General features: G+C 44.3%; 1 protein-coding gene across 1 annotated transcript in view; it reads right to left on the bottom strand.

Moving 5' to 3' along the window:
• MMRN2 (multimerin 2) overlaps positions 1-13,805 on the bottom strand; it is a 22,393-nt gene extending 8,588 nt beyond the window's left edge. Inside the window, exons 1-3 of the mRNA XM_029285887.1 lie at positions 13,549-13,805; positions 1,783-1,905; positions 199-305 (exon numbers count right to left, since the gene is read on the bottom strand). Coding sequence (XP_029141720.1) covers positions 199-305; positions 1,783-1,905; positions 13,549-13,781 — 463 coding nt within the window. The 5' untranslated portion in view covers positions 13,782-13,805. The remainder of the gene's footprint in view (positions 1-198; positions 306-1,782; positions 1,906-13,548) is intronic.
• Between the last annotated feature and the right edge of the window lie 1,843 nt (positions 13,806-15,648).

The raw sequence follows: 15,648 nt of genomic DNA, 5'->3' as shown, positions 1-15,648 counted from the left end.
AAGAAAGGACCTCTGTGGCTTTGCAATCTTCTCTGCTCTTCTGCTACTTATGATCCAGCAGAGAACGTTCTCAACAGTCAAGAGTCCCTTTAGGTGTCTCAACCCCCCAGATACTTGCAGCTGACTTCAGCCAATCTGGTTGATTAGTTGACACACAGAGTGCACCCAACTACAGACAGATACCTATGGCATTCTTACCATATTGTTCACAGTCCTTGCCTACATAACCTGGGCAGCACTTCCAGTCTAAAAAGCTGACCACTTTCTCTTTTATCTTGTAGACTGGCTTCAACGCTGTTCTGTACCTAGAAGAAGAAGGAAGGAAAGAGTGATAGATTAGGAGTAAGCCTCATCTCATACCCTGAAGGTCTTGGTAAAGGACTGTGGGAAGTCAGCCCCCCCCCCGCCAGAGAAAGAAATATTTTTGAAATATATTTCTCTAAAGGGTTTTAAAAGCAGAAACAAAGTCTCTTAAAAGCTCCCAAGTCTCTCTGTCCCCCAAGCAGAAACCAGTTCTGTAGAAATACAGATGTAAATAATCCAGGAAGGTTGGAGGCCCCCAGCTAGAAATTTAGGAAGACAGACACCTAAAATCTACATACCCCACCCAAACTCTAAGACGGGAACCCACAGATGCCAAAGGGGCACACCCAGACTCAAGTCAGAATACATGACACAGGAAATACAAAGCCTCAAACAGGAACAGGAAACAACTCCAAACAAAATGCTCCAGAGGGTATAAAAACTCACTCCCTATATGTGCTCTCTCTTTTTTCTTCCAGAGCCATCTTTCTATCTGGCTCTCCTCTTCAATAAACTGCAACCTTCTTTCTAAAGCAGTCACCATGTTGTTTATTCCCGGCTTGGACTGGACCCTGATGAAAACTTTTCCTTCAACAGGACCATGACAACATGGCGATTAGGGACCTGTCAGAAGTTTTGGTTAGGCAAAATCTATCCGCAGAAATCCAAGTGGCCGTCTACCTCTTTGCTGCTATCTAGTCTTCATCTATAGGCTTCATTTGCTTTTTGTGTGCCTGACTGATTGCTAAAAGATGCAGGTTTCTTTAACCATCGATCTGGGTTCTGCAGAACGCCGTCCTCTGCTCGGAGGGCTGAGAGAGACAACCTCTAAGGGTGCCATCTTTTCCTTTCTCTGCAAAGTTATCCACTTGAAGCTTAAATATGCCCTAAAGCAGACGCCCCCAACCTTTTGGGGACCAGGGACCAGTTCCATGGAGAAAGGTTTTTCCATGGACCCGAGGGGATGTGGTTTTGTCTGCTGCCTGCCTCCAGTGAATGGGGCTTCGCTTGTTTGCGTGGACAGGCTTCTGGCATGACGCGGACCAATACTGGTCCACAGGCCAGGGTTTGGGGACCCCTGCCATAAAGGGAAGTTTAGAAATGCCCATCAACCAGACCATTGATTTAATTAATCCTACGATGCCTTTAAAGAGAGAAGCATTCGTCATTTGGGACAACGTGTTCATAACCATAAATGAGAGACAAAACTAAGATGTCGTCTCTGGATTCCTGGGAAATTCTGTAATCTGATAAGGTGTGATTCCCAAAGAGGGCAAGTATCTCTAAGCTAGGTCAGATATTTCCTCACTCCTGGGAAACCTTCAAGCTGCATTGGATAGTCTTTTTTGAGGAAAGGAAGGAAGGTCCCTTCCATGTCAAAAGGAGATGCCAGACACTGGATCGCAACAGGCAACAGGCAAGGCTACTTTAAATGCTGGGTTGACTCCCCCCTTAAGAAGAAAGGATGGTGCTACGTACATGATCTTCTGGCAGTCTGGAGTTCCATTCGGACATGGTTGTTGGGACCGGATTACGTATTTCTCTGTCCTGCAAACTGCAACGTAAGTGGCTGTCCGATATTGAACAGAGGAGCACCAGTTCCTAAGGGAAAAGAGAGAACAGATTGAATTTGCCAAGACAGATCTCAGAAATCAGGCAAGTCATTCCTCCAAGCCCATTAACAGAATAACAAGAGTTGGAAGGGACCTTGGGGGTTCTTCTAGTCCAGGGCTTTTCAACCTTTTCACCCACTGTACCACTTTTAGGATATGGCAATATCCAAGTACCACCAGTCGCCTAGCAAGGTGTCAAAAATTTGATGACCAAAAAAAAAGGAAAAAAGTGATAAAGTACAGGTAGTCCTCGACTTACAACAGTTCGCTTAGTGACTGTTTGAAGTTAGAATGGCACTGAAAAAAGTGCCCCCCAAGCCACAGCCGAGCAAGACACCTGCCTGCCCACCCGTCGGTGCTCTTCCTCCTGTCTGAGGTTTTCATTGTTGTGAGCATTTCTGTTGAGGATTGGCAGCAGGGGTGGGGAGGGGGGTTTTTGGTTTTTATTCCCCCCGTCTGCTGGGTGGTTGCAGCAGGTTTTGGTCACTTCACATGACCCTGGGACACTGTGACCGTCATAAATATGAATCAGTTGCCAAGCATCTAAATGTAAATCACAAGACCCTGGATATGCTGCAACATTCCAGCTGATCGGTGCTTCTTCTGAGCTCAGCAGAAGCGCCAGGATCAGTGCCGCTTTCCAGCTGATCAGTGCTTCTTCAGGGCTCAGCAGAAGCACCAGGATCAGGGCCGAGTTCCAGCTGGAGCCTGGCACTGATCCTGGTGCTTCCACTGAGCCCTGACAGCCCTGCAGCTCCAGCGATCTCTCGCTCAGGCTTGTGTGGTGCTGCCACCGGTTCAGCTCATTCCCCTCCCCGCTACCACTTTTCTAGGATGGTCGTGTACCACCTGCCAGGTGCCAATGTACCACAGGTGGTACCCGTACCACTGGTTGAAAAGCCCTGTTCTAGTCCAATCCCATGTTCAAGCAAGAAACCCTATACCAGTAGTGGCGAACCTATGGCATGCGTGCCAGAGGCAGCACTCAGAGCCCTCTCTATGGGCACATGTGCCATCGCCCCAGCTCTGCCTCCCTTTACGGCCCCCTCCTCACCAGCAGCCCACCCGGAGAGTTGCCCCTGGGCACAGCCCGCACAGAGCAGTGCAGCCAAGGACATGGCAGTCAGATAGTGGGGACAAGACTCTGCCCTCACGCTCCGTCATGCACAGATGATGCTACAGGTGCGGGTGGAGGGTGTGGCCACCATGGCGCTGCTGGGCTACTTGGCCAATCTGCTGTGGCAGGCCGTGGAGGCGGTGGGTGGCCCAGCGGGCAGGCGGGGCACAGGGTGGTGGGCAGGGTGGGGGTGGGCTGGTTTTTGGGCACTCGGTCTCTAAAAGGTTCGCCATTACTGCCCTATAACATTTCAGACAAATGGCTGTCCAATCTCTTCTAAAAAAAAAACTTTCAATGTTGGAGCACCCCAACTTCTGAAGACAAGTCGTTCCACTGATTACTGTAATTGTTCTCTCAGGAAATTTCTCCTTATTTCTAGATTGCTTCTCTCCTTGATTAGTTTCCATTCATTGCTTCTTCTCCTGCCTTCAGGTGCTTTGGAGAATAGCTTGACCCCCCCTCTCCTTTGTGGCAGCCCAGAAAGAGAATTAATGACATTACCTGTCATTAAGGGGGGAAATTGTCATATCTCTGCTTTGCAAGACCATCCAAGAGCCTTCTTCTCTGCAGTGGTACAAACCCAGTAGAAACCAGGGTCTGCAAGCACTGAGTCAACCAGGTGAGGACTTTGTACATCAGCTATCCTCAACCCCGTTTCCTCCACATGTTTGAACTAGTTACACGATCAACCCCAGCCAAAATATCTCAAGTCCTTCAAGATGGGAAAAGCTTTCAAAAGTTGTGGGTGCTCCATCACTGGAGATTTTTAAGGAGATTGGACAATCATTTGTCCGGAATAGTATAGGACAGGGGTAGGTAACCTTGGCTCTTTTATGACTCGTGTACTTCCACTCCCAGAATTCCTGAGCCAGCATGGCTCAGCTTGGAAACTTCTCCCTTTCCCCTCAGCACGGTTGGCCCAGGAATTCTGGGAGTTGAAGTCCACGAGTCATAAAAGAGCCAAGGTTGCCTACCCCTGGTATAGGGTCTCCTGCTTAAACAGGAGGTTGCACTAGAAAACCTCCAAGGTCCCTCCCAACTCTGTTTTTCTGTTAGATGTTCTGCCCTAAGGGTCAACAACCAAACAAAATTTCAGAGAAGCAATGCCTAACTTGAGATGCCAAAGACTGAGCTTGTATGCAAAAACGAGGCTTTCTACATTTAACCATTTTTGGATGGTAGTGGTGATGGTGGATCTTTGAGTAAAACTTGACTCCAGGTGACTGCCTAAAGGAGTATCTACAGCTTTCTTGGCATGATTTTCAGAAGTGGTTTGCCCTTGCCTGCTTCTTCCCAGGGATAAAACAGAGTGATTGGCCCAAAGTCAACCAGTTGGCTTCATGCCTTAGCCCAGAGGTCTCTAATCCCTGGTCCATGGACCGGTACCAGGCCACAGTATGCCAGGAACCGGTCCGCACAAACAAGCAAAGCCCCATCCGTAGTATGTAGGCAGCACACAAAACCACTCACTCTCCGGTCCGTGGAAAAACCTTCTCCACGGAACCGGTCCCTGGTGCCCAAAAAGTTGGGGATCTCTGCCTTTAGAAGGGACTAGACCTCATGGTTTCTAGCCTGGTACCTCCACCACTACACAACTGGCTCTTTTAGCTCCCAACTTTCTGATCTCCATGCTGCCTCCACCTCCACCTCAGCTGACCCCACATGGAGTGGCTCAATCTACGAAGAGATTGTGTTAGGATCTCTGTTCACCCAAAGCGTTGGCGTTTTGGAACACATGAGAAGGCAGTTCCACCCAGCATTGTCCTGGATCAGTAACTGATGTGGCCAAGATGCCAAGAAAGCAGGGGCATTTTGTTCCCTTCCCATTGTGCTGATATAAATACTCTTTTTTTTTTCCTCCTAAAAGGGCAGGTGAGCGAATCAAAACAGAAACCCTCATTCAATTCCACAAGCCTCCAGAGAGGAACTTGGAAAGGTCAAGGGCCCTTTTTACCCATGGCTGTATCGGAGGATTCACATGGACGTTGGGCGTGGGCCTCCTAAGAATAGAAAGAACTTCACCCTGTGGAGAATGGCTGGTGGAGTTTTACTCTCGCGGTGTGGGAGTTGAGGAACTGAAGTTCTGATAACCTCCTTACATGGGAAAGTTTCTGCTTTGGTGGTGGAGTGGACGAAACAACGGGAAGTGTGTAAGGCCCCTGAGGGGAAATAGACCTCACACCAGAGGTGGGGCAGAGGTGTGTTTGTGTAGAGACTGGAGCTTTGCAACTGAAAATGGTAACCAGGCAGCAAACTAACCCCAAACCAAGACATAAGCTTGTGAATTCTGTCACCGAAATGTCTATTTATAATGGATGTTTGAATCCATCGACACGAGAGACATACACATACGGTAACATGGAACTGATCTGGAAAAAGCTAAGCAAATTGGAACTGGGTTAATACTTGGATGGAAGATCAACCAGGGGTGTTAGCTAGACTGAGAAGTTTAAAAACTGCTGCAGAACGAGGCAACGGTACAACATGTGCATCTACCAGCAGAAGGGTTATTTGTCGGCCATTGTTGAACGGTGGGGTCCTTGGTATTCTCTGAACTTGGTGGGTTTCTTGCAGACATTTCATGACCCAACAAGGTAAGATCTTCACTACTAGAAAGGAATGGAGTTTGCTCTCTGTTTATATACCCCAACCAGTGTTGGTAGGAGTGTTCTTGGCTGTTCCTTGATTAAGCTAAAAGACCACAACATAACCTGACCGACAATCGACACCCTCGTAAATAGAGATTAACACCAAATAGTAAACCTCAGTAAATAGCAGTAAACTCCATTCAGGTACTAAGTAAACAACAGCCTAATCAAGTAACCACCCAAAACTCCCGCCAACACTGACAGAGGAAGCCAGTAGTATATAAACAAAGAGAAAACCTCACTCCCAACAGCACTGAAGATATTACCTAGTTGGGTCATGAAACGTCTGCAAGTCAACAACCTTGCTCAGAGAGCATCAAGGACTTCATGAGCACATAGTTGCCCAGTAATTGCATGGACGTGTCCATGTCGTCAACCAGAATTCAGTTTGACTCAAGAGAAATGTTCTTTTAACAGAATAACAGAGTTGGAAGGGACCTTGGAGGTCTTCTAGTCCAACCCCTTTCTCTTTCTTTCTTTCTTTCTTTCTTTCTTTCTTTCTTTCTTTCTTTCTTTCTCTTTCTTTCTTCCTTCCTTCCTTCCTTCCTTCTTTCTTTTTCTCTCTTTCCTCTCCCTCCCTCCCCCCTCTCTCTCTTTCTTCCTTCCTTCCTTCCTTCTTTTTCTCTCTTTCCTCTCCCTCCCTCCCTCCCTCTCTTTCTTTTTCTTTCTTTCTCTTCCTTCCTTCCTTCCTTCTTTCTTTTTCTCTCTTTCCTCTCCCTCCCTCCCTCCCTCCCCCTCTCTCTCTTCCTTCCTTTCTTCCTTCTTTTCCTCTCTTTCCTCTCCCTCCCTCCCTCCCTCCCTCTCTTTCTTTCTTTCTTTCTTTCTTTCTTTCTTCCTTCCTTCCTTCCTTCCTTCCTTCCTTCCTTCCTTTCTTCTTTAATTCCTTCCTTCTTTCTTTTTTCCTTTCCTCTCTCTCTCTCCCTCCCTCTCTCTTTCTTCCTTCCTTCCTTCGTTTTCTCTCTTTCCTCTCCCTCCCTCTCTTTCTTTCTCTTTCTTTCTTTCTTTCTGTCTCTCTCTTCTCTCTCTCTCTCTCTCTTTCTTTTTCTCCCTTTCTCTCTCTCTCTCTCTCTCTCTGTCTCACACACAGACACACAACTCTCTATCTTGTTAAAGTGAAAGCAAAATGATCTAAATTTAAGACAGATCTGAATTTAAGACTGAAAAATCAATTACAGCCTGAAATTCTCATACAGTGCCTTCTTGCCAGTTCCATCTAAAACAGTGCTGGTTCCTTATGCTGATTAAAACTGAGGTAAAATGCAAAGTCCATGGACCCCCACCTGCCTGTATTTTATCGACCACCCTCTCTTTCTCCCACCCCTAGCATAAACCAAGGACTCTTGGCTTATGACACCACCTGGGGCTTGGTCAGAAATTCAATATCCTTACGAAGGAAGTTCTGACCTAAGTGGGAGATCCCACAGTTGCACTTGTGTGCTTTGCCAGGCTTTGAAAATGTTTCCGTGCTCATTAAGTTCTCCCCATCTGATTTTATCCCCTCGTCTACTTTCTCATGCAAATGGAAACACAGACGTTGCCAACTTGGCTGGCATGATTTTATTCTGAAAGAGGCATATAGTGTTTTGGGAATTCTGCCAGCTACAAGCACAGGCTGGCTTTCAGGAAAAGAAAACTCCTTTTAGACAGGCCCTCTCTTCCTGGAATTGTTTGGTTGTCCTGTCCCCAACCCAAACCGGCTCTTACTTCCTGAGTCAGCATCTTGCTTGCTTTTCTTAATCCGGCATCAAAAGTAAAAAAATATCCCAGACCAAATACACCAAGGCCGGTCTATCATCTCTATCAAGCCAAGTAAGCAGCAAATTAACCTGTCATTTAGGGCAGGGGTCTCCAAATGTGGCGACTTTTTAAGTCTTGGGGACTTCAACTCCAAAATTCCTCTGGCTGAGGAATTCTGGGAGTTGGAAGTCCACACGCCTTAAAAGTTGCCCGGTTTGGGAGAACCCTGGTTTAGGGCTTTGCGTGGTGAACTAAACTGGGGACACCTTGGTCTGCTCCCATCACTGAAGATGTTTAAGAAGAGACTGGACAACCATTTGTCTGAAATGATAGGTCTCTTGCTTGAGCAGGGGGTTGAACTAGAAGACCTCCAGGGTCCCTTCGAACTCTGGGGTTTCATTCCCATTCATTTTGCCTGACTTTGGATGTCGTTGCAAATCTAGACAGCATACTAAAAAGCAGAGACATCACCCTGCCAACAAAAGTGCGTATAGTCAAGGCCATGGTTTTCCCAGTTGCAATGTATGGATGTGAAAGTTGGACCATAAGAAAGGCTGAGTGCCAAAGAATGGAGGCCTTTGAGCTATGGTGCTGGAGAAGACTCCTGTGAGTCCCCTGGACTGCAAGGCGATCAAACCGGTCAGTCCTAGAGGAGATCAACCCCGACTGCTCTTTAGAAGGCCAGATCCTGAAGTTGAAACTCAAATACTTTGGCCACCTAATGAGAAGGAAGGACTAGCTGGAGAAGAGCCTAATGCTGGGAAAGATTGAGGGCAAGAGAAGAAGGGGACGACAGAGAATGAGGTGGCTGGATGGAGTCACTGAAGCAGTAGGCGTGAGCTTAAATGGACTCCAGAAGATGATAGAGGACAGGAAAGCCTGGAGGAACATTGTCCATGGGGCTGCAATGGGTCGAACACGACTTCGCATCCAGTTTTGGTCACCACGATGTAAAAAAGATGCTCATGTCTTCTGGTTCTGCTCTTCAATAAACCTCAACCTTCTTTCTAAAGCAGTTTCCATTTTGTTTGTTCCCAGCTTGGACTGGACCCTGATGAAGATTTTTCATTCAACAGCTTCTCGGAAGAAAGCAAAGTGGACATCATTGACTACATTGGATTGTATTGAATAAATGATAGACCAGGGATTGCTATTGCTCTGCAATCACAAATTTCTCTCCTCTTTCTGAACTACAGACGTAGATTGGTGCCCTATGAAGAACAGCATTCTTGGTTAGAATCTCAATAAGGCCTAAGATCGTATTAATGCACTAACCCACTTCAGGTTTCTGTGATCAATGGAGGAGCAGAAATAACATTTCAGATCTTTTTAGCTAGGAATCATCAATTCCCTTATGCCTATTATATATCCAGAGTGTGCAGTTTCTCACAAAGGCTATCAGATCTTCAGGAACATTAGTTGGAAGCAAAGAGAAGCAGGAAATATTAGCCCTTTGATATCACCTAGTGGTTATCTGAAATTTTGCAGTCCATATAGGAGAGCTCAACTTGAACAGGGACTGTATTAAGGAATTTTGAGGGGGGCGGGCAAAGACCACGGTCAAAATCAGCCAGTTCAAAACTTTTATAGGAAGCTGGCCAGGAAAGACGAATTTTAAAATAAAATTTCGATTCCTGACAGGAGCCCAAGACTGTCCTCACACTAGAATAATTCAGTATTTCCTCTTTTCTAAAACTTGCCTCAGTTCCTCCTTTATCCACATTTATCACATCAACAGGGAAGAATCCTGGAACCATTCAGGTTGAACATAGCTTACAGTTCTAAATCCGATCCTAGATCCTGGATCGGATTTAAAGGAGTAGATAGAAAACAATGCCATTCACCAAACAAGTTTCTGGAAAGGACACATTTTGGAGAGACTTGAGATTGAAAGAAAATCCATTTAAAAGTGAAATTTACATTTAGGCTGGAAAAATCAAAGGTACGAGTACAGATTAGGCGAGACCTGGCTCAAAAACAGTAACTGTGAGAGGGACCTTGGAGTCCTAGTGGACGATCACTTGACCATGAGCCAGCAGTGTGCAGCAGCAGCCAAAAAGGCTAATACAATCCTGGGTTGTGTAAACAGAGGCATGGCATCAAGAACACACGAAATATCAGTACCGCTTTATAAAACCCTAGTAAGACCATACCTGGAATACTGCAGCCAATTTTGGTCACCATATCACACAAAAAAATGTTGAGAGTTTGGAAAAAATTCAGAGAAGAGCAACTAAAATAATCCAAGGCCTGGAGACTAAAACATAGGAAGAACGGCTGCAGGACTTGGGTTTGGCTAGTCTAAAGAAAAGAAGAAATAGGGAAGACATGATAGCACTATTCCAGTATTTGAGGGGCTGCCACAAAGAAGAGGGGGTCAAATTATTCTCCAAAGAACCAGAGGGCAGGACAAGAAACAATGGTTGGAAACTGATCAAAGAGAGAAGCAACCTGGAATTAAGGAGAAACTTCCTAACAGTGAGGACAATTAACTAGTGGAACAACTTGCCTCCAGAAATCGTGGGTGCTCCATCACTGGAGGTTTTCAAGAAGAGACTAGATAGTAATTTGTCTGAAATGGTATAGGTTCTCCTAAGACCCATAGACTGCTAGAGTTTGGAGAGGGCACTTGAGCCATCAAGTCCAACCCTTTGCTCCATGCCAGAAAGAGGTATTGGTGACCATTTGTAAATAACTAAATCTTCTCACCCGTTTCAGCTTCCCATTTTGAGTTATTTGACAATGCTAGAATCATTTTAAGATTCCCAGGCAAAATTGCTTCTATTACCAGCAATGGCATCTATATAAATAAAAATGTAAATGTTCGTTTGTTCAAAATCTTAAATCTCTGAAAGTTCTTCACCGATTGCTTTGAAATTGTGACACAACGTTGCATCCGAATACGCGCATGTTTTTATATACCTATATTATATAGATGTCACACCTGTGACAGGTAAAAACATGCTTTTTTTGAAAAACAGTGCCATCTGTTGGACGTAAAAACTGAGCCACAGCAACGCGTGGCCGGGTACAGCTATGTTTAATAAATAAAACAAATGAAACGTACACGAAACTCTAGTTACAAATAAAAGTCAGGTTTTACGCAAAGGAGCAGACATTTGAGGAGAAGACCGTGCCCTGCTTAGAAAGAGAGAACATTTCAGAATTCTGTGACCACGTTTTGTAGCGTGGGGTGTAAGGAAAATGTTGTTTCCAGTGGGAAATGAGAAGATTTTGTGGATGGAAAGCCTGACTGTCTAACCTTCCTTTCTTGCACCTCTGCTTAAGGCAGACTCCGGCGGGAGATGTGAGGGGCAGCTTCAAAGATTTCCTGCTTCTATAGAACTTCCTTATATCCGGTCACATCACAAAGTTGCTTTTTTTTTTTTTTTTTACATTTCCCGGATAGTCCATCAGTGATCATGAAACCAAGATGCAATGGATAGAAATAATAGACATCCCTTCTCCGACAAATATACATTCCACCACCTGTTGTGAGATTACAGTCAGGAGGATAATGCTATATATATATGGCCTTGTATGGGAAAATGTGGATTTCAGTTGGGTTTATTTATATACGGCTGGTCGATGGCTCCATCTGGCCGTTTAATCGTTTCCTCTGGTTACATTCTCACGTCTAAAATTGAGAGGTCATTCCAGCACAGGCACCGTGTTCATGTATGAAAGCCGCAGTTAGATCCTTGCATTTATCTCGGGTGATGACTCCAATCCCAAAAAAAGGATTTTGAAGAGTCCCATAGACAGGAAGCCTGGAGCTTCTGCCTCTCACCCAGAATTAATTGCAAGCACCTCTTTGCCATTACGAATTTCTGTCTAAGCCACCTGCAGCCTGGTCTACGCAAACATCCTAAAGGGCAGAGCCCTCCATCAGAAGGCTAGCTTCATCTTTGATCACCTTGCTGGATCTGAGCATATTCCTTTAAAGCAATAAGAGACCCCATGTCTGGGGAGATTCTCAGTCATCCAGGTCAGGGATGTCCCAAAGGTGCTTTTTCACAAAGCAATCTGGACTTTAATAATAATAATAATAGTAGTAGTAAAGTTGGAAGGAATCTTGGAGGTCATCTAGTCCGACCCCCTGCTCAGGCAGGAAACCCTACACCATTTCGGACAAATGGCTGTCCAGACTCTTCTTAAGAACTTCCAGTGTTGGAGCATTCACCACTTCTGGAGGCAGGTTGTTCCACTGGTTAATTGTTCTCACTGTCAGGAAGTTTCTCCTTAGTTCTAGGTTGCTTCTCTCCTTGATCAGTTTCCATCCGTTGCTTCTTGTCCTGCCTTCAGGCGCTTTGGAAAATAGCTTGACTCCCTCTTCTTTGGGGCAGCCCCTGAGATATTGGAAGACTGCTATCATGTCCCCCCTTGTCCTTCTCTTCGTTAAACTAGACATACCCAATTCCAGCAACCGTTCCTTATATGTTTTAGCCTCCAGTCCCCTAATCATCTTTGTTGCTCTTCTCTATACTCTTTCTAGAGTCTCAACATCTTTTTTACATCGTGGTGACCAAAACTGGATGCAGTATTCCAAGTGTGGCCTTACCAAGGCTTTGTAAAGTGGTATTGATACTTCACATGATTGTGATTCTATCCCTCTGTTAATGCAGCCCAGCACTGTGTTGGCTGCATTATATTATAATAACATATTATATCCTTGTGGATGGAACACAATGGAATCCTCAAACCATGGTTTGTTACACTGCCTCTTCCACAAGGATATTAGGAATGGGAATATCGCATCCCTTTTTAGTGGACTTCTCACAATAAATCTTTTTTACATTCAGCTACTGCTGGCGGATCGATACAATCTCTGGCAGTGGCCAAATTCTGCTTTGCTATCTTTACGACCAGAAGCCAAATTCCGATCCAGCAAGAAAAATAATCTACTCCTGGATCTACTCCTGGGTTTAAAAATAAATTACTCTCTTTTCCATTTTTTTTTAAATTGGCTCTTCAACAACAACACAATCCTTTTTAAAAAATTTCTTCCTGTATTTTGCATGCAAGTCCACAAACTGAATAAACGAATGAATGAAATGAGAAGTGATTTGTCGCAAGCCAATAAATCTAAGCTCTGCTTCGTTGATTTGAAGGCCGCAATGGACTTTCTCAATGATGTCCCCACTTAAGTAGAGTTAAATGCCGTCATCCGACTGCATTGGTCAAGGATGATGGATGTCCTGGTTTTCATATCTAGAGGGCACTAGGTCAGGGAAGGCGTAGTGTTCTGGGCCTATTACAACTTGAACGAGGGGGTGTCCTTTGATTGTGGGACAGACAATGATGCTCTTCAGTAATTTGCCGGCTCCACCAAGAATATGCAGATGGTTTCTAGCAGCACAAAGAAGTCTGAGAATCAGAGATTTAGATCCGGGTCCCTGTTTTCTTGTTTGGGGATTCTAATAGGGTTACAAGATGAAAAGAAGGACACACTACAATAGATTTGTACTTGTTCTATGGATGTGAAATGCAATCAAAATTCTGGAAGTAATAGCATCCCTTTTCCAAAAACAAAAAACAAAAAAGGTATGTAAGTCCACCCAGTTGTGGGTCCTCCAACACTGGAAGTTTTTAAGAAGTGGCTGGACTTCCACTTGTCTGGAAGGGTATAGTGTTTCCTGCCTGAGCAGAGGGTTGGACTAGATGACCTCCAAGGTCCCTTCCCACTCTGTTTTTCTCTTTGTAATTCCAGAATGAAGAGTTGGATAGGATAGAATAGAATAGAAAATAGAATAGAATAGAATTCAGAATGAATAGAATATAATAGAATAGAATAGAATAGAATTCAGAATGAATAGAATAGAATAGAATTCAGAATGAATAGAATAGAATAGAATTCAGAATCAATAGAATAGAATAGAATAGAATAGAATTCAGAATGAATAGAATAGAATAGAATAGAATAGAATTCAGAATGAATAGAATAGAATAGAATATAGAATAGAATAGAATAGAATAGAATAGAATAGAATAGAATAGAATAGAATAGAGCTGGAAGGGACCTTGGAGGTCTTCTAGTCCAGCCCCCTACTCAAGCAGGAGAACCTATACCTTTACTATTGCAATAATTGCAGATTGGTACAAGACAGATTCTTTTTTGGAAAATACTTACTCATTTCTGGATTCCTGACTTGCAGGGTAAGACTCCTCCATCTCTGGCTCAGTTTCATCTTGGGTGGACTCTCTTCTCCAGAATTCTTCAGCTGGAGAAGATGGTTGTGGAGGTGCAGGCATCTGAGGAGCTTCTGGCCCTCGCCTCTGGTGGTGATGACCAGGATACCTTGAATGTGGCTCTGATTTCAGCAGCCCAACAGTCCCGCAAAGCAGTAAGATTGTAGTCAGCATCTTCAGTCCTTCTCAAAACTTCTTCAGACCTCACTGGCCTTCAAATCACTCTGTCCCTACAACGTGCCTTGCCTCTTTCCTTTAACTAAACCTCGGAACAAGGAATAGTGCTGCTAACAAAGGGCGGAAACATATAATGTTGGCCCTCCCAGCTCTGGTGGAAATGTCAGAGGTCAGATGACAATGTGAAAGAGCGCAGAGGACCTCCGTGTGGGCGATGTATGTACGTGAATTATAGGGAAGGAGCCACGGTTGATTCAAGGGGGCAAGTCTCACTTTTGGACTTTTCTTTCAACTTATCAGCAAACCCAGAACAGCACAGCCTTTTTTTTTATCAGCTGCCTTCATGCCGGGATACAGGAAAAGGATGTTAACTTTAACTAGCAGGCGAGGAAAAGTAAATATTGAGGGCTGGAGCAGATTCCCAAGATGAATGTCGTAAAATATCCTGACACTTGGCAACTGGGACTTACAAAGCAAGTCTACCTCTCTAAAGTGAGTGAAGATACAGGAGGATCTGGACAGACTTGAACACTGGGCGCAATCTAACAAAATGAAATTCAATGGTGAAAAAAACAATGTTCTACATTTAGGCAAGAAAAACCAATTGCACAAGTACAGCATAGGTGGCACCTTGCTCAATAGTAGTAACTGTGAGAGGGACCTCGGAGTCCTAGTGAACAATCACTTAAATATGAGCCAGCTGTGTGCTGCAGCTGCCAAAAAAGCCAACACAGTGCTGGGCTGCATTAACAGAGGGATAGAATCAAGATCACGTGAAGGGTTAATACCACTTTACAAGGCCTTGGTAAGGCCACACTTGGAATACTGCATCCAGTTTTGGTCACCACAATGTAAAAAAGATGCTGAGACTCTAGAAAGAGTACAGAGAAGAGCAACAAAGATGATCAGGGGACTGGAGGCTAAAACATATAAGGAACGGTTGCTGGAATTGGGTATGTCTAGTTTAATGAAGAAAAGGACAAGGGGGGACATGATAGCAGTCTTTCAGTATCTCAGGGACTGCCCCAAAGAAGAGGGAGTCAAGCTATTCTCCAAAGCGCCCGGAGGCAGGACAAGAGGCAACGGATGGAAACTAATCAAGGAGAGAAGCAACCTAGAACTAAGGAGAAACTTCCTGACAGTGAGAACAATTAACCAGTGGAACAACCTGCCTCCAGAAGCGGTGAAGGCTCCAACACTGGAAATTTTTAAGAAGAGACTGGACAGCCATTGGTCTGAAATGGTATAAGGTTTCCTGCCTGAGCAGGGGGTTGGACTAGATGACCTCCAAAGTCCCTTCCAACTTTATTATTATTATTATTATTATTATTATTATTATTATTATTATTATTATTATTATTATTATTATTATTATTATTATTATTATTATTATTATTATGAGGTTGAGAGACTCTAGAAAGACTGCAGAGAAGAGCAACAAAGATGATTTGGGGACTGGAGGCTAAAACATATGAAGAACAACGGCTGGAATTGGGTATGTCTAGTTTAATGAAGAGAAGGGTTAGGGGTGACATGACAGCAGTCTTCCAATATCTTTCTTTAACACATCCCTCTTTAAATAAATGCTAAGGCATAGTTTTATTTCCTTTCAATGCTCAGATATGACTTTAACTCAGGACGGTGGGCACTTCATCAGGTGCCTTGCCTTACACATCCTCAAATATGTTTTCTTAACTCAACAAACTCTTAGCTTTTTTCCTCTAGTCATGGAAGGAAAGCAAAATATAATTTCTATAATTAGGTTTTATAGAAAATCCAGCGTAAGTTGCTTTAGGAAGTAAACATCCTCTTCTTATATGCACGCATAGACTTACCCCAAAATAGATCAACCATCTCCAGAAGC

Source organism: Protobothrops mucrosquamatus, unplaced genomic scaffold (assembly GCF_001527695.2).
Source record: "Protobothrops mucrosquamatus isolate PMUCROS unplaced genomic scaffold, P.Mucros_1.0 scaffold_195, whole genome shotgun sequence".
Classification (NCBI taxonomy): Eukaryota; Metazoa; Chordata; class Lepidosauria; order Squamata; family Viperidae; genus Protobothrops; species Protobothrops mucrosquamatus.
Note: the sequence above shows the minus strand (reverse complement) of the source record. Positions and strands in the feature narration are given on the sequence as shown.